We start from the raw sequence: 16,754 nt of genomic DNA, 5'->3' as shown, positions 1-16,754 counted from the left end.
ATTCCCAAGTCTGCTGGCGGAGACTTGTGCTCCGAGGAGCACTTTTTCTAGTTTATATTTTGTTTTATTTATTGTAATTTGCACAAAACAATAATACATAATTGAATAATGGAATAGAAAAATATATATATGTATATATATACAAATGAAACAATTTGTGAAATTCATGATCCTACTTATCTTTGGAGATAATTACGTTTTCAATCAGAGAGAGGATTGCATTAAGATATTAATTATATATTCGACATTAATATTCAATAAATATTTGATCCTGGGCAACTTGAAGTGTAAAAGGTTATGAATTATAATTGAAGTGTTCTATGAAAAAGTAACAAAGTTATTAACACAATAAGTTACTCTTCCTTACTTCCTTGTTGTCTGTTATTGTTGAAGTTGAGTATAAGAGGAGTTTCTCTTCTTAAGTAATCCTAAACTCCTCTGGGATTTTTATTGTTTCATTCCAGACTGCAGGTGCAGATGAACTCTCCAGACCCAGCCAGACCCGTTTCAGTGAAACAGGAGGAACCTGAAGACCAGCCATACCTCAGTACGTTTCATTCTCTGTCTCTCTCTTTCTTCCCCGTTTCTAGCTTCAAGGTGTTTATTGTGACATACCAGCCTGATCGCCAGAGAATTAGTATACATTGCACGTCATTCCGTGCATAGTCGCCTAGAAACCCCCAAATTCCGTGCATGATGTTCAGGACGGCAACTCGCTCGCTCGGTGGTCCTTCACACGGCGACAATTCCCTTGAGACTACGCGCCTCCGAAATGGTTTAGTCACAATGGGGGAGATGCGAGGCGGCTATGCACGGAATTTGTGGTTTTCCAGTAGTCTATGCACGGATTTTGAGAAACGTTGAAAACCGTTCAATGAGAACGTTTCCTCTGGCGATCGGGTTGGACATACACATACAACTTTGGCAGTGGAATTATTTTTGCTTCAACAGTGTGGAATGAGATACAATAAGAATGTAATAGGATATAACGGTAATGGTAGTCATAAAAAATAAAATATTGAAACACATTCAGAAAAATTGCCAGAAAAGTAGAAAGTTGTATTTAGAAATTGGTCAGTTATGCACATCCATAGTCTGGATGATTGTTTCTGGTCATGTGGCCTTTTCCTTTTTTTTTAACTATAATTTTTATCCCACGATTTTGTAACCCTTTTTTCACCCGGTGCCAATTTGCTAAGTGATCCTGGGCACTACACTCCCCCCACCAGCCTAGGGAGGCCAGGGCCGAGCTCATGCCTACTTCAGTGCATGAGAGCCAACTGACCTTCTTTTCACCTGACAGGGGGGAGTTTCCCTGGTTGGACGTAGCGCGTGGAAGGAACACGTTATTCCAACCAGTTCCCTTCCCCTCCATCAGGCGCCCCGGCTGACCAGGGGGAGGCAGTATAGTGACCAGGATTACTACATGTTTTTGTGAGGGTATTAACTACCCTAGGAGACACGGGGAGAACATGCAAACTCCACACAGAGTGGGCCCTTTCGCCAACCCCACCTAGGGTATGGGCGCTGGTGACGCGGAGGAGAAGACACGCCCCCAGCGCCCACAGCGTCCCCGGCGGGAAATAGTTACTTTTCACACAAGGTTGGGGCTGCTAATTGGTGGTGTGGGTGTAGAAGGATGGGATGCATGGCAGCAGAAACATTCAAAAGAGATACTTTCACCTTATTTACTTTAGACTAGGGGTGATTCAAATTTGATGATGGAGAGGGCCACTATAACTGCAGAGGGCCACATTGCATATGCTTTGGGCAGACACCTATTATGTCCATATTTTGACTTTTTTCTTAAATTAATGCCATAGCTCGCCATTCTATGTCACACAAAAGTAGCAAAAATAGCCGATCTACAAGCTCAAAATGCGTCGCAGTGGAGGATGGAAATAATAGATTTACATTTAAGGAATCCAGTGTTCACTATCACGTTATTCTTCTGTTTCTAGACAACCTGCACGTGGTTGTGTGTAAAGAGGAGGTTTCTCCTGAACAGGAGAGGAACCCCAGTCTGCTCCAGGGGGAACCAGAACCTCCACACATTAAAGAGGAACGGGAGGAATTACTTCACATACCAGAGGAGCCTATAGGTTCAATGATGATATTAGAAGATGATGATGATGATGATAATGACGATAACGAGGAAGACCTCTCTTCTGAAGTTGAAATTGAAGTTGAACTTGAATCTGTCACTGAAGACAGTGATGGGTGGGAGGAGACCAGTGGAGGTCAGTCAGCTTTAAACACACTGAAATCACACAAGTTACTACATTTGGAAGGACGCATATTGTCCTTGAGCAACAAGGTGTTCCAGGACATGAAATACATGTAGTTAGGGTTAGTATTTCTCCCCTTCAGTACACAAAAATTAGCATGGTCCTGCAACTTTGTTGAGTTTGTGTATGCTCCAAGTATCAACACTGCCCTCATGGAAAGATGCCACTTTGTCCCTTCAGGATAAGGCCTGTGCAGTAGCTGCCACTCAGTGTACTGGAACACCAGCTTCCAGTTGCCCTATTGCACAGGCCTTATCCTGAAGGGGAAAACATGGCGTCTTTCCATGGGGGCAGTGTTGATGCTTGGAGAATACACAAATTCAACAATGCATAGGTTCCAGTCGCACACCTGCCAGCACTTTAAGCTCAAAACTAGATTACATTTTAACAGAAGAATATTGCTGTGTTGATCATTCCACGAATGCACGATCCTTACAAGTTGTACCTTGTTCTAAAAGTGACTAATCAGGATTTTCAACGATATAAAATACAATACCAATTGATATTATTGAAGGAGAGAAATGATCGACCAAAATAAAGTTTCCAAAAGTTATAGTTTAGTTTTAAAGTTTGCATCAAAAGCTCTAATGAAAACAACCTTAATCAGGTAGTTAGCAAAACATTTATTTTGAAGATACAGGAAAGAAAGCCTTTAGTTGTGCATTTTGTAGCAAAACATTTATTTAAAAAACGACAAGAAAAAAAAGAACGGTTTGAAAAAAGTTATGGAGCAACTCATGGATTAATTCAATGGAGACATATTTTAGTTGAAGAAGTGAGTGATTCAAGTTTTTTTTATATATTTCTCTAACTGCACATGAAACTAGAAACTTAGCAACTAAAAACTATGACACAAATCTAAAGAAAAAGACATGATGGACACATGATTAATGTAGGGTTTACAAAAAAATGTCAATAACGAAAATCAAGTTGACAAACAGGCGTAACTGATTTTGGCACATAACCAAGTGATGTCATGTAATTATTAAGCCTAACATCATGATTTCTTATATTTTCACACTTTTCTCCTCAGGTGATATATCTTTATCTCCTGTGACATCCAGCAGTCCTACTGCCAATTCACAACACCCACAAAGAGATGAACCTTCCACTTCTCTTCTGGCTAATATGAATCCAACAGCGGTGGTCCTTCACAAACACCCTCTGAACATGGTTCACCAGGCTCTCCATCCAGGCTCTCCAGCACCCCTGCAGCAATGCAGCAGTGATGAGGAGGAGAATGTTAATCATTCTGACACGTGGTGGGAACCAAAAGACGACGGAGGCAACGACTCTGACTCTGATTGGTCGTACTCGAAGTCTCGGTCAAACAATAAGAGAAAGAAGCAGAAGAAAGGCAGAAAACTCAACAAAGATGTCACTTCAACGACACAGACGATACAAGCCAACACAAACGGTAAGTAACAGAGGACTGTGGTAATTGAAAAAAAAAAAACACGGCCCCTCACACATTAGAAGGCCAATATTAGTCACCAGAACCAGGGATGTGCGTTTTCAATGAATCTAACATAGTTATAATGGTGTTTGAAGTTACAATGGGTTCATATAGGGAGGGGGCCTGTCTGATCAAATATTTTTTTTAAATTGAAGATTGTTGCCTCATCACAAAGTGAGTTATGGATTTTTGTTTGATTAGATATTATCCAAACTAAAAATATAATACAATCTATAATTAGATATCACATTTCTACTAAATAATAGTCTGTTGCGAGGCAAATGTCATAAGCTCAATATCACGCCTGGTCGTGCAGTATTTCCCTCTCAGAAGAGCGTTAATCCTTGGTGGGACATTGAACTTATTGATTTCAGATTTAAATAAGATCGTACAGAGTGGCATGGTTAAATGGCACAGTGAACAGGTTAAGGGCTGATCTTCCATTCTCAGCCGAGCACAGGAATTGTGTGGAGAGAGAAGGGGAGTGAACATGTCGAAACTAAAACCTATGATTCATTGGAGCACTGGAAAATGTTGCAGCCGGCTCAACTTTATTTTGTTGTTCAGTGACAAGTGTCAGTGTTCAGCAGCTGGCTGCTGGCTTCCATTGAAAATGACTTGTAGCCTGTTGCTGTTGCTCCTGTAAACACACCAGGACATAGAAAGATTCATGGTCACAATAACAACAAAGCTGAACTCATATTGTCGTGAGCATGGACACAAAAATGGACATCAAACATTATTCTACAGTTTTCTTTCCTATTGCCAATCTACAGCCCCTAGAGTTATTCTGCTAAAGGAATCAGAATGTGAAGAGATCTTTGAGGGCAATGATGAGAAATACAAAGCAGTTTCCATCAGCACAGAACCTCCAGCGCACCTCAGGTAAGTTCTACCTCCTCTGTAGTTTCTCTAAAGCCAGCAGTAGGGTGGCTATTAGGACTGAGTGATGGCGTGGGTTCTCTGTTTTTGTCAGATGTAAGAAGGGGGGCTCTAAGGATAAAAGGTTGGGAATCATTGCATTAGAGGACCTAGGATAGAGCCCTTTGAGACCCTAGTCAACTAACTAAATAATTTAGGTTTTAAGTCTCTACAGTGTGTATGGGCGGCAATGGCTCAGGGGTAGAGTGGCCGGATGGGAACCATGAGGTTCTTAGTTCGATCCCGGACTCCCCCATAGTTAGTGTCCAAGTGTCCTTCAGCAAGACGCTGAACCCCTAATTGCTCCCGATGATCAGGTTGGTGCCTTGCATGGATTTCTCCGCCATCTGCGTGTGAGTGTGTGAATGGATGAATGTAATGGCCAATCCTATGTAATGCACTTTGGATAAAAGCACTATATAAATGCACCATTTACCATATTAAAAGTTATTTTAAAGGTAACTGTTCCATTTCTTTCTTAGCTTTGATGATGATGACCTTGCAGTGAACCATGAGAATCCCTCCCATAAAGATATATCTTTGTCTCCTGTGACATCTAACAGTCCTGCTGCCAATTCACAACACCCAAAAAGAGATGAACCTTCCACTTCTCGTCTGGCTAATATGAATCCAGCAGCGGTGGTCCTTCACAAACTCCCTCTGAACATGGTTCACCAGGCTCTCCATCCACCAGCACCCCTGCAGCAATGCAGCAGTGATGAGGAGGAGAATGTTAATCATTCTGACACGTGGCGGGAACCAAAATACGACGGAGGCAACGACTCTGACAGAGATGTCACTTCAACGACACAGGCCAACACCAACGGTAACGGGAAAAAAAACACGGTCCCTCACACATTAGAAGGCCAATGTTCGTCACCGGAACCAGGAATGTGCGTTTTCAATGATTCTAACATAGTCAAAATGGTGTTTGAAGTTACAATGGGTTCATATAGGGAGGGACCGTGTCTGATAAAATATAAAACAAATTACGATTGTTGCTTCATCACAAAGTGAGTTATGGAGCTGTGTTTGATTATATATTATCCAAACTACAAATATAAGACAATCTATAATTAAATGTTATATTTCTACTAAATAATAGACTGTTGCGAGGCAAATGTCATAAGCTAAAAATCACGCCTGGTCATGCAGTATTTCCCTCTCAGCAGAGCGCTAAACATCCAGATTGAACTAAGATCGTACAGAGTGTCATTGGGCATATTTTGCTCAGAGTCACTGTTGAAGTGTTGCTCAATCCACACTGTTCTGTAAATGAAAAGGGTTAAATAGCACATTTGTCTGTGAACAAATTGGCAGGCTAAAGATTGGATCTTTGAACCGCTCACACGATAGGATAATCTAATCCATCACCCCGATAATCCTGCAGTGTGATCCTATCTTTAACGAATAGACTAGAGAAGCCAGGATTAAATGCCTCCCTTCAAATGGCCTGCTCTGATTTTGACCTGGAACACATCATTATAATCTCTCTCTCCTCTCTCTCTCAGGAGTGAGGTCCCAGCCTTCCCAGAGTCAGACCTTCTCTTGTTCTTACTCTGAGTGTCCATACACCTTCACATCTCAGGACTTCCTCCATGAACACATAAAGAGGAACCACATTGACCTCTACAGCCAAATGGTGAGGAATGGACAGATCACCCCAGCATCCTTTCAGCAAATCACCTACTCTATAAACAGCCAGAAACAAGGAGACACAGATGGGCTTCATACACCAGAAGTAAAGACTTACACAGACTCCCTGAATCACACAGGAAAGATAGCCCACATCTGTGATCAGTGTGGCATGCGTTTCATTCACCTGGAGAAACACATGCGTCTCCACACTGGACACAAATCTTTCCATTGTAAACACTGTGACAAGAGTTTCAGTCGAGCAGGTGACCTGAACGCACACAAGCTAATCCACACGGGAGAAAAACCATTCCCCTGTAAACACTGTGACAAGAGTTTTAGGGATTCAGGTTCTCTGACGATACATGAACGTGTCCATACTAGAGAAAAACCTTTCCACTGTAAACACTGTGATAAGAGTTTCAGTCAGTCAAGTTATTTGAAGACACACCTCCGCATCCACACTGGAGAAAGACCTTTCCCTTGTAAACTTTGTGACAAGAGTTTCATTTGGTCAAGTGACCTGAAGAAACACCACCGTTTCCACACAGGAGAGAAACCTTTCCACTGTAAAAACTGTGATAAGAGTTTCAGTCAGTCAAGTGCTCTGAAGATACACCTCCGCATCCACACCGGAGAAAGACCTTTCCCTTGTAAACTTTGTGAGAAGAGTTTCAGTTGCCCAAGTGACCTGAAGAAACACCACCGTTTCCACACAGGAGAGAAACCTTTCCACTGTAAACACTGTGATAAGAGTTTCAGTCAGTCAAGTTCACTGAAGAAACACCTCCACGTCCACTCTGAAAAATCATTCCATTGTAAACACTGTGATAAGAGTTTTAGTGATCCAGGTGCTCTGAAGAAACATGAAAGTGTACACACTGGAGAAAACCTTTCCATTGTAAACATTGTGACGAGTTTCATTCAGTCAGGTGGTCTGAAGTCACACCAGCGTGTTCATGCTCTGAAGAAAAACCTTTCCACACTAAACAAAGTGACAGAGTGACCTGAAGATACTATACACCAGTGTGTCCACATAGTGGAGAAGAATATGAGATAAAATCTCATTGCAGCTGCCTACCCATGTAAATCCTCTGCTTTGTCTTCTTTCTGAATATTTTAGAATTAGTTTAACCCCCCACCCAAAATTGAGTAATTGATTGATTTGGTATAATAGTTTGAATTGGATAAGTTCATGTCATGCACATATAGATGATAACTGAACTCTCTGTCACAATGCTGGATTCCATTCTCCATCTGAAAATACATGGTTCAAATCCTCTTCCCACTTTGTTTACATTTTCACAATAGGTGAGGATTACATAAACGAGACAGATTAAGATTCATCTGTTATTCTGGCCTTGTTATTAAGGCCATATTGCAAGACCATATCCATCGTTAACAGAGGTAGCAATGAAGAAAATGTACTTAAGGTCTTACTGGGTTCTGTTGCAGCAGATAACTGAAATGATCTGTACAAAGACATTTGATAACCGTGGCGTTTTTGTATTCCAAATGAAGGAAGATACAAGTTTATCAACATGTTTATGTACGCACTTTCTTTTTTTACATTTAGAGTAGCCAATGTTTTCCCCCTATTTCTCCCAATGTAGTCGTTATGCCAATTAATTCCTCCAGTCCCCACACATAATTCTGCATGTTGTCACTGCTGTTATTTCCTACTGACTCACCTGCCAGTGAGGAGCCCCCACCAGGAGGACGTAGGGCGTTCGTCTTACTGCTCCTGCCCAACACTCCCTGCTGACAGGTGCCGCCCCAGCCTGTAGGAGTACATGCAATGACCAATATCACCATCCCCGCCCTGAACATGGGGGAATTGTGTTCGCATAGACGCCCAACAAAGCCGGGTGTACCACGGTGGATTCGAAACCACAACCTCCGTGGTGGTGGGCAGGGGCTTTACCACTGCGCCACCCGAGCGCCTTATGCACATACTTCTAATCTCAACCATCTAAACTCTACCATCTTCTCTTTAAAGGTAGGGAAGGCTAAGCAATATGTTTTGGTTTAAACAAAGTTTTGTTAAAAGGTTAAAGCACTACATTCTGATAATAAACATTTCTATAGAATGTTCAGTCACAGGGGTCTTTCCAGCTTTTTAATAAAAAACAAAATACATTTTCAGGTAGGTGACAACATTTCAGCCAATCAGGAGAGAGTACCTATTTATCAGCTTCATTTTTACAGTGTTCCAGTTACAATTCCAGTTACAATATATATATATATATATATATATATATATATATATATATATATATATATATATATACACACACACGCACACGCACACGCACAATGTGAGCACTGGATTTTCCTCATTCATTTTAAATTATGTACTTCAATAGGCTTGATTTCCTGGCCCCTATTACATAACTAGGGACTCCTTGTAATAATCCCAGAACATATCCTCAGGGAGATAATATGTTCTTGTATAATAAGTTCGGGGTGACCCAGCCTAGCCTTTGTGTTTGACCTGCAGGAGACTGCATGCTGGATGACAACTTTTTTGAAGTTATTTTGTGTATCATCATCAGACACTGATGTCCAGCTCAGTGTCATGCAGCCACGCCCTCGTCTCAGGTCCCACATCATCGAGGCCGACCTCCATGGTTGTGGTTCTCAACCCTTTCAGGCCACGACCCCCCCAAAATAATCATATGTGAACTGGGGACCCCCCAAAATAATCATATGTGAACTGGGGACCCCCCAAAATAATCATATGTGAACTGGGGACCCCCCAAAATAATCATATTTGAACTGGGGACCCCCGAAAATAATCATATTTGAACTGAGGACCCCCCAAAATGATATTATTTGAACTGTTACCCCCCCACCCTGATAAGCACTTGAATTGTAGTAGTTCAGGCATAACATTTAGTTTCACTCGGTTCCACAGATAAATATTGGGAAAATAGACGATCTACAAGCTCACAATACCTTAATATTGTGCCAATATTTGACCAGTTTTTATAGTTTTGTTTTTTTGATTACTTTTGATGCAGTAATGGTCTTTTATCATTTAATGTATGTTATTTCCCCCCCTTTATTTTTAAATTACAAAGTTCTTAAAAGTCCTTAAATTGTCACTTTGCTGTCAACTGGGGACCCCTCCAAACTCATGTGCCACAGGTTGAGAACCACTGGTCTATACCAGGGACAGGTGGTGATTATGTGGTCGACAGTCTGCTCAAGCTCCCCGCACTCACATACAGGTCCTGGCACATCCTTACTCAAATGGAATTTATGTGATTGCTTTTACCACCCTTTTGTTTAACGTTGACAATGAACAAATGTGATGTTTCCATTATTCATCTGATATATACATTATTTAAAATATGAGTCTAGACCTTGTTTTGTTTTTTATGGGGGTGGGGGGGCTGCGTGACTGCGCGTGCGTGCATGCACTGGGACTGGTTGCTTTCTACAAGACGATGTAAGTGGGCAGATAACAGCAGAACTAAACAGCATTGTGCTTTGGCTGCAGAATTTGTACAGTATGGGTCAGTCAGTATCATAGAGTTAAAAATAAGGTCAGTATGACCATGGAATCCAACAGTTTTGTTGTGATATAGTTTTTAACACGCAGGTTATCCTATGTTATCAGAATCAACTTTATTGTCACATTAGGTGGAAAGAAGTGGCAAATGGTCATCATGGGTGACATTTTGGGCAGGCTCGGGTTCATTACAACTCGTCAACCATTGCACAGTGATGAATTGAACCTCTCAGATGAGTCCGTGTCTGTGTTATTTTAATGTTAGTTGTATTACGTTAATTAAGTTAGATAGACTACGTTATAGTTTCTAAATGTCTGACAGCCTAACGAGTGGGAGAGACGACGCTCCCTGATGCAAAAGCTTTGTCCTAACACTAATGCATCTTTTATTATTATTACTAGTATTATCGAGTATATCATTATACATCTGTATGTATTAATAATCATTTATTTATTTGCGCAATGATGATCAGGCTAATTCATGCAAATATACTACATACTCCGGTACAGTAGGTGGCGGTATGCTATGGGTCTGGTTGCAACCTACCTACCATAGAAGAAGAAGCCACTTCCTGTAAGCCGCACACAGCAGCATCCACCAACAGCAACAACAACAGACTAGAGCGGCAGAGAGTATCCCAGTGACTGGACTGAAATAGCATGTTAACCTGCTGGTAAAACCTGACCCTGTGACGGTTAGAGAACTGAGGGACGTCCAGGAACTTTAACTAAAGGTACCACACTTTGATTTGAGCTTTTGGGCCACATAACGTACACAAGAACCGAACCAGGCCTGAAACTTTATGTTTTCGTTACAAGTTATAGCAAATTACGCGGACATAAATCGGCGCCCCTGCAGGACAGTACAATGTTTTATTTAGAAATTGGTCAGTTATGCAAATCCATAGTCTGGATGATTGTTTCTGATCATGTGGGCTTTTCCACTACACATTGCACACAGTGCCAACTTTGACTGAATGCAGCTTCTTCCAACAGTGGAGCAAAGGACTACATTACAGTGAATAGTCCTTGGCTTAGTTGCACCCGGCAAGGATTAATCTGAATCTGATTTTGGTGCTCAAACGCCTTTCCTTTAACTCCACTTTTAAGCCACTTGCACACAAGATGAAATCTAATCGACAGATTGCCATGAAGCTTCCTCTGTGCATGCATGCTCCCTGGAAGATTAATCCGAACAGAGTGTCCCAATGACCTGATTCTTCTGGCGCCACCAACAGGGCAAAATAGTTACTAGAAAATAGACTATTTTTACCTTCTGCAAATATTGTTGACTCTTTATTCTTGACACCACCGGGTCTCCATATATTAAAGTCCTTATTCACTTGATTCATTTCAGACCAGTGTGTGGAGTCCAAACTGCGGGTAAAGATGAACTCTCCGGACTCAGACAGGGACATTTCTATTAAACAGGAGGATCCTGAAGACCACCCACACCTCAGTAAGTATTTTAACTATACGATAATCTTGGCAAAAGAATATCATGACAATGGTAATATCCGGATAGTATAGGCTATTTACATGTTTTGACTATAAAGTATTCAATCAATCACTCACTCACTCAATCAATATGCATAGGCATCATTACATATGCAATACAAAAGAGAAACTGCACCACATAGTACACGAGTGGCCGTAGACCAAAGCATCTAAAACAGTGTGTGTCACACAGCTCAAGCCGCCAAGTGAATGACATCATGAAACAGAAGCACCTCCAGCCATGAAAGCCATAAATGCCTGGTTAAAGTTTGGTAGCAGTTGAAAACTATGAAAACTGTTTTTTGATGGTGTAGTACAGAGTATAGAGTCGACTCTGCTCAACATTAGTATTAGTTCAATCAATGAGTATGTTTTTCACACTTTCAGAGAATATCCGTGGTCGTAATGGAGACGTAGTTAGATGCCAATATATGAATAAATATATGATTGTTGAGGTTTTACATCAAAAGTCCTATCATAATTACTTCCCGGCATGAGGCGGCTTGATGTACAAGTATTATCCCCCTGCCATGATGTACAAGTACAATCCCTGGACGAGACGCTAGTATGTCACAGGGACTTATCCCAGTCCAACCCCTGATGCTGAGTGCCAAGCAGGGATAGCCTGGTAAACCATGCTGGTCGCGTGAACTCACATAATCATGTGTCTTCTGCAGACCGGTCTGGCCCCAAGCGCTGGGTGGGCGTTTTACAGAAACCAAAAAGTGGAAGAGACAATCAGCGTCTGCACTCAGGGCCCTGTGATTGACAGACGCAGGCTAAAGCAGGGAGACAATGGGTCCCATTTTTTATAGTATTTGGTATGACCCGGCCGGGGGATTGAACTTGGACCTCCCAATCTCTGGGCGGACACTCCAACCAATTGTTATGTCATATTAAGCACTTGTCAAGTCTATGATTCATTAGCCTATGCTAGATTCTATAGAATCTGGACAAAGAGCATGGCCAAATGGTGCGTCATTAATTATGTTATAAAGAATACATTAAAGGAGCTACACCATGAATTAAAAAAATTATAATAATATTTAATATCATATTGTTTATGTCCCTCAAACGTTTTTCAAAAGGTTTGAGCCTAAATCAGGCCTCAGATATACTCATTCCAACTAACTTCTCTCTGGCTTATAAAGCACTTTCACCTGCAATACCACATTGTCCTGTTTGGCACGGGGCGCTATTGAGCCAGTTTGTATGCATGCTATGTCGTGGTTCTGTGTGGAAAAAGTAAAAAAAAAAAAAAATGAAAAAAAAAAACTTTTTTTTTTTTTTGGGGTTAGAACTGAAAAACGGGAGGAATTGTTCCCATACGTGACGTAGGCAGGGGGAACAAATCTGACGGACTGTTTTCAGACCAATTTACATAAAAAACACAGATATCCTATGAAAGCCTGCATGCTCGAAGTCTGGTATTTGTTGGAACAGAAGAGAGGTGGGGGAGACCAAAAACACACAAAAATGAAGAAAAAGTAAAAATTCATGGTGTAGACCCTTTAAATGTTTCCAAAAACATTTGAGGTGAGAAATGGCCAATGCAGCAATCAACATGCACTTGATTGGCCTTGTTGCAGTGTACAACGCAACAAGATCACATACTTTAAAACACATATGTACGCTGTGTGACTGTTGTAAAGACTGAGCTGGAAAACTCAGCTGTGATTGGCTCAGAGCCACCCAGCCCCTGTTTTACTAGGTTAGGTTAGAATATGGTTGCAAAAAAACATTTAATCTGTTCTGTGCCTACTGACGAAGATTGCTAGAAGATTCCAGATTTGTAAAATTCTTTGGTTTTGGTTCCTCAACATTGTATAGCAGCAATAACAAAAAAATATTTGGAATAGAAAACACAGCATCTGTTTGTAGGAATGCGTTCCTATCAGTAACCATTCTACAATGATTGTACAATGTTTATTATTGAAATCTAACTTGAATATTGTTACATAACATTCAAATAAGTATATCTTCTTAGACTATTTCCATATTTCAGTGCATGTCACGTCACTAGAAAGCTTACAGGCTGCACTTTAATGATCTGTAAGAAACTGAAACATGACCATGACTTGCAGCACATTATATTTGATGTAAAAAATACTTGTTTGGCCTACTGGCAGCCTGCACAAGAAAGTTGGCGATGATCGGTACAGTGGTTTGTGAAATTAGCCCCAGAAACAGACCCTGGTGAAGACCTTTTAGGTCGATACGCGTTGGTCATATTGTTGCTGAAGATAAATGTTTTTCCATCAAAAATGGAGTGCCTTGGATTCATTTTCTTTGCAAGTCTGCCGTTCACACCATTTGGGAGTTAAGCAGTACTTCTTTGAAAACCTTTTTGGTTCATAGCCCCCGACACAGATTCTTATTTAGTAACTGTTAAGTCAGTCTTAGTAGGCAATAGCTTTGTGCGTGGAACATGGAAGATACAAAAACGTATTTACATTTTATGAATGCAGTGTTGACTATGTTATTTTTCTGCTCATAGACATCCTGCACATGGTTGTGTGTAAAAAGGAGGAACGGGAGAGGAGCCCCAGTCTGCTCCAGGAGGAACCAGAGCCTCCACAGATTAAAAAGGAACAGGAGGAGCTACTTCAAAGACCAGAGGAGCCTGTTGGGTCAATGTTGACATTACTAGCAGTGAAAAGTGAAGATGATGAAGACATCTCTTCACACTGCTCTCAAGTTGAAGTTGAGCTTGAATCTGACACTGAAGTCACTGAAGACAGTGATGATTGGGGGGAGACAAGTGGGGGTGTCCACACTGAAGAAAAACCTTTCCACTGTGAACATTGTGACAAGAGTTTCAATTGTTCTGGTAACCTGAAGAAACACCAGCGTGTCCACTCTGGAGAAAAACCTTTCCACTGTGAACATTGTGACAAGAGTTTCAATTGTTCTGGTAACCTGAAGAAACACCAGCGTGTCCACACTGGAGAAAAACCTTTCCAATGTGAACATTGTGACAAGAGTTTCAATTGTTCTGGTAACCTGAAGAAACACCAGCGTGTCCACTCTGGAGAAAAACCTTTCCAGTGTGAACATTGTGACAAGAATTTTAATCAGTCGGGTAACCTGAAGACACACCAGCGTTTCCACACTGGAGAGAAACCTTTCCATTGTAAACATTGTGACAAGAGTTTCAGTAAGTCATATTACCTGAAGGTACACCAGCGTATCCACACTGGAGACAAACCTTTCCACTGTGAATATTGTGACAAGAGTTTCTGTAAGTCATCTGACCTGAAGAAACACCAGCGTATCCACACTGGAGAAAAACCTTTCCACTGTACACGCTGTAACAAGAGTTTTAATCAGGCGGGTAACCTGAAGACACACCAGCGCATCCACACTGAAGAGAAACCTCTCCATTGTAAACATTGTGACAAGAGTTTCAGTAAGTCATATAACCTGAAGAGACACCAGCGTATCCACACTGGAGAAAACACATAGTGAAAAAAGTTTCATTCAGTAATCTGACCTGAAAACAACAGTGTGTTCACACTGGATAAAACTCTTGTCACAATGTTAACAGCGTGAGAAGAGTTTCAGTCAGTTAAAGGGTTAGTTCAGATTTTTTTTGTATTTTCTGTAGGAAATACTTACCATTAATGTAGTGGTTGCAAAGGTATTAATTGATTGCCCGAGTCCCGTGGTCAGAGTTATGGTCCGTTTCTGATAAATATGAATGTAGTTCCGGTAGATTAGTAGATTTGGTGGGGGCCGCTCATTAAAAATAAATAAATTAAAAAAACTAGCGTTGTTTGTATTGTTGACCTATTTCTACCATATAGAGCAGGTTTCGTTCAATTTCGACCCCTCTGTCACATGGTACTATTTTTTGTGTCATATATTTTGTGCGTGAGTAGGCTGCCGCGGCGCAGTGATTCTGGACACAAACATTAGTACCATGTGACAGAGGGGTCGAAATTGAACGAAACCTGCTCTATATGGTAGAAATAGGTCAACAATACAAATGACGTTAGTTTTTTAAATTTATTTATTTTTAATGAGCGGCCCCCACCAAATCTACTAATCTACCGGAACTACTTCATATTTATCAGAAACGGACCATAACTCTGACCACGGGACTCGGGCAATCAATTAATACCTTTGCAACCACTACATTAATGGTAAGTATTTCCTACAGAAAATACTCAAAAAATCTGAACTAACCCTTTAAGTGCTCTGAAAAGACAGTCAGTGCATTCACACCAAGGGAAAGAAATTCCACTATAAATAACTTCACTGGGAGGATCAAATTAAACAGCTGTATGTTGTCAGGGAGTTGGATAGACCAGTACAAATATCATGGATATTTATACTGCTCCTGTCAACAGACAGTTTCCATTAGGACTCGTCTTTTGGAGACATATCCCAGCTCTTTTGTTTTCTTCTTTTAAAACCTCAACGAATAGTTTTTAAGTGCTAAATGTGTTATTCATTTATACTATAAGAGAAAGAGAATGTGATGTCACACCATTGAAAGTAACAAATTAAAACCTCCCAATGTGTTGCCACCTGTCCATTGAACTCCATTTACCGTCTCCTCAAGCTAAGGAACAGCTCCTTATTACCTCCGGGTTTTGGTCAATGCCCACACCCCTGCCCGACCACTCCGGTCTGCCACCTCGGGGCGACTGACTCCCTCGCCACTCAACGGTCCTTCTGGTCGATCGACACGGTCACGACTTTTTTCTGTTCTGGCCCCACAGTGGTGGAATGAACTTCCCACTGATGTCAGGACAGCAGAGTCACTGCCCATCTTTCGCCGCAGGCTGAAAACCCACCTCTTCAGGAAACACTATCCTTCCTCTTTGCCTGGCCTACTTGTTGTTAACTAGTTGTACGAACTCTTGTTTTATTTTTGTATTGTTTTATTGGATCTTGTTTAGTCGATACACTTATTTGTTTTAGCTCGTGCTCATTTGATTTAGCCATTTTTGTCTCATCTGTTTAAGAAAGTAGGTAGCTGATATATTGTATATATATATACTGTATATATATATATATACACTTTTACCTTAGCGCTAGGTATACTCTTGGTTGCTTGTTTTTGCAGGAAATGTACTTAAAACTTCTGGTGATTAGTAGTTTTCGTTCCCTACCTATGTTGAATACACTTATTGTAAGTCGCTTTGGATAAAAGCGTCTGCTAAATGACTGTAATGTAATGTAATGTAATGCTATATAAATTACCACGTAAACCATTTTTGTAGAATCGTATTGTTTTTATATTATGATTCAATGTCATATTGCTGTATTATATTACATGCACAATGAATGGGGCACAATTTCAATTATTTTACATATTAAATAATCAGTTAACTAAGGAAAAAATACATTGCAATGTACTTTTTACAGTAATTATTACACTTAATGTAATGGCTATGATGACGTCGAAGCGATACTTATCGTTTCAATATCG

The 16,754-nt window shown here is 40.8% G+C and overlaps 1 protein-coding gene across 1 annotated transcript; it reads left to right on the top strand.

Annotated features, from left to right (window-relative positions):
* Positions 1-465: 465 nt before the first annotated feature.
* Positions 466-14,886, top strand: LOC311057845 (uncharacterized protein). The gene is made up of 3 exons (XM_084074959.1): positions 466-547; positions 11,175-11,276; positions 13,812-14,886. Exons 1-3 carry the CDS (start codon positions 478-480, stop codon positions 14,777-14,779), a joined length of 1,140 nt encoding a protein of 379 aa, XP_083931085.1. The 5' UTR covers positions 466-477; the 3' UTR covers positions 14,780-14,886.
* The last annotated feature ends 1,868 nt before the right edge of the window (positions 14,887-16,754 follow it).

The sequence above is a fragment of the Gymnoscopelus microlampas genome (assembly GCF_963454915.1).
Source record: "Gymnoscopelus microlampas genome assembly, chromosome: 12".
NCBI lineage: Eukaryota > Metazoa > Chordata > Actinopteri > Myctophiformes > Myctophidae > Gymnoscopelus > Gymnoscopelus microlampas.
The sequence above is the reverse complement of the archived record's forward strand: the minus strand, read 5'-3'. Positions and strand labels throughout refer to the sequence as shown.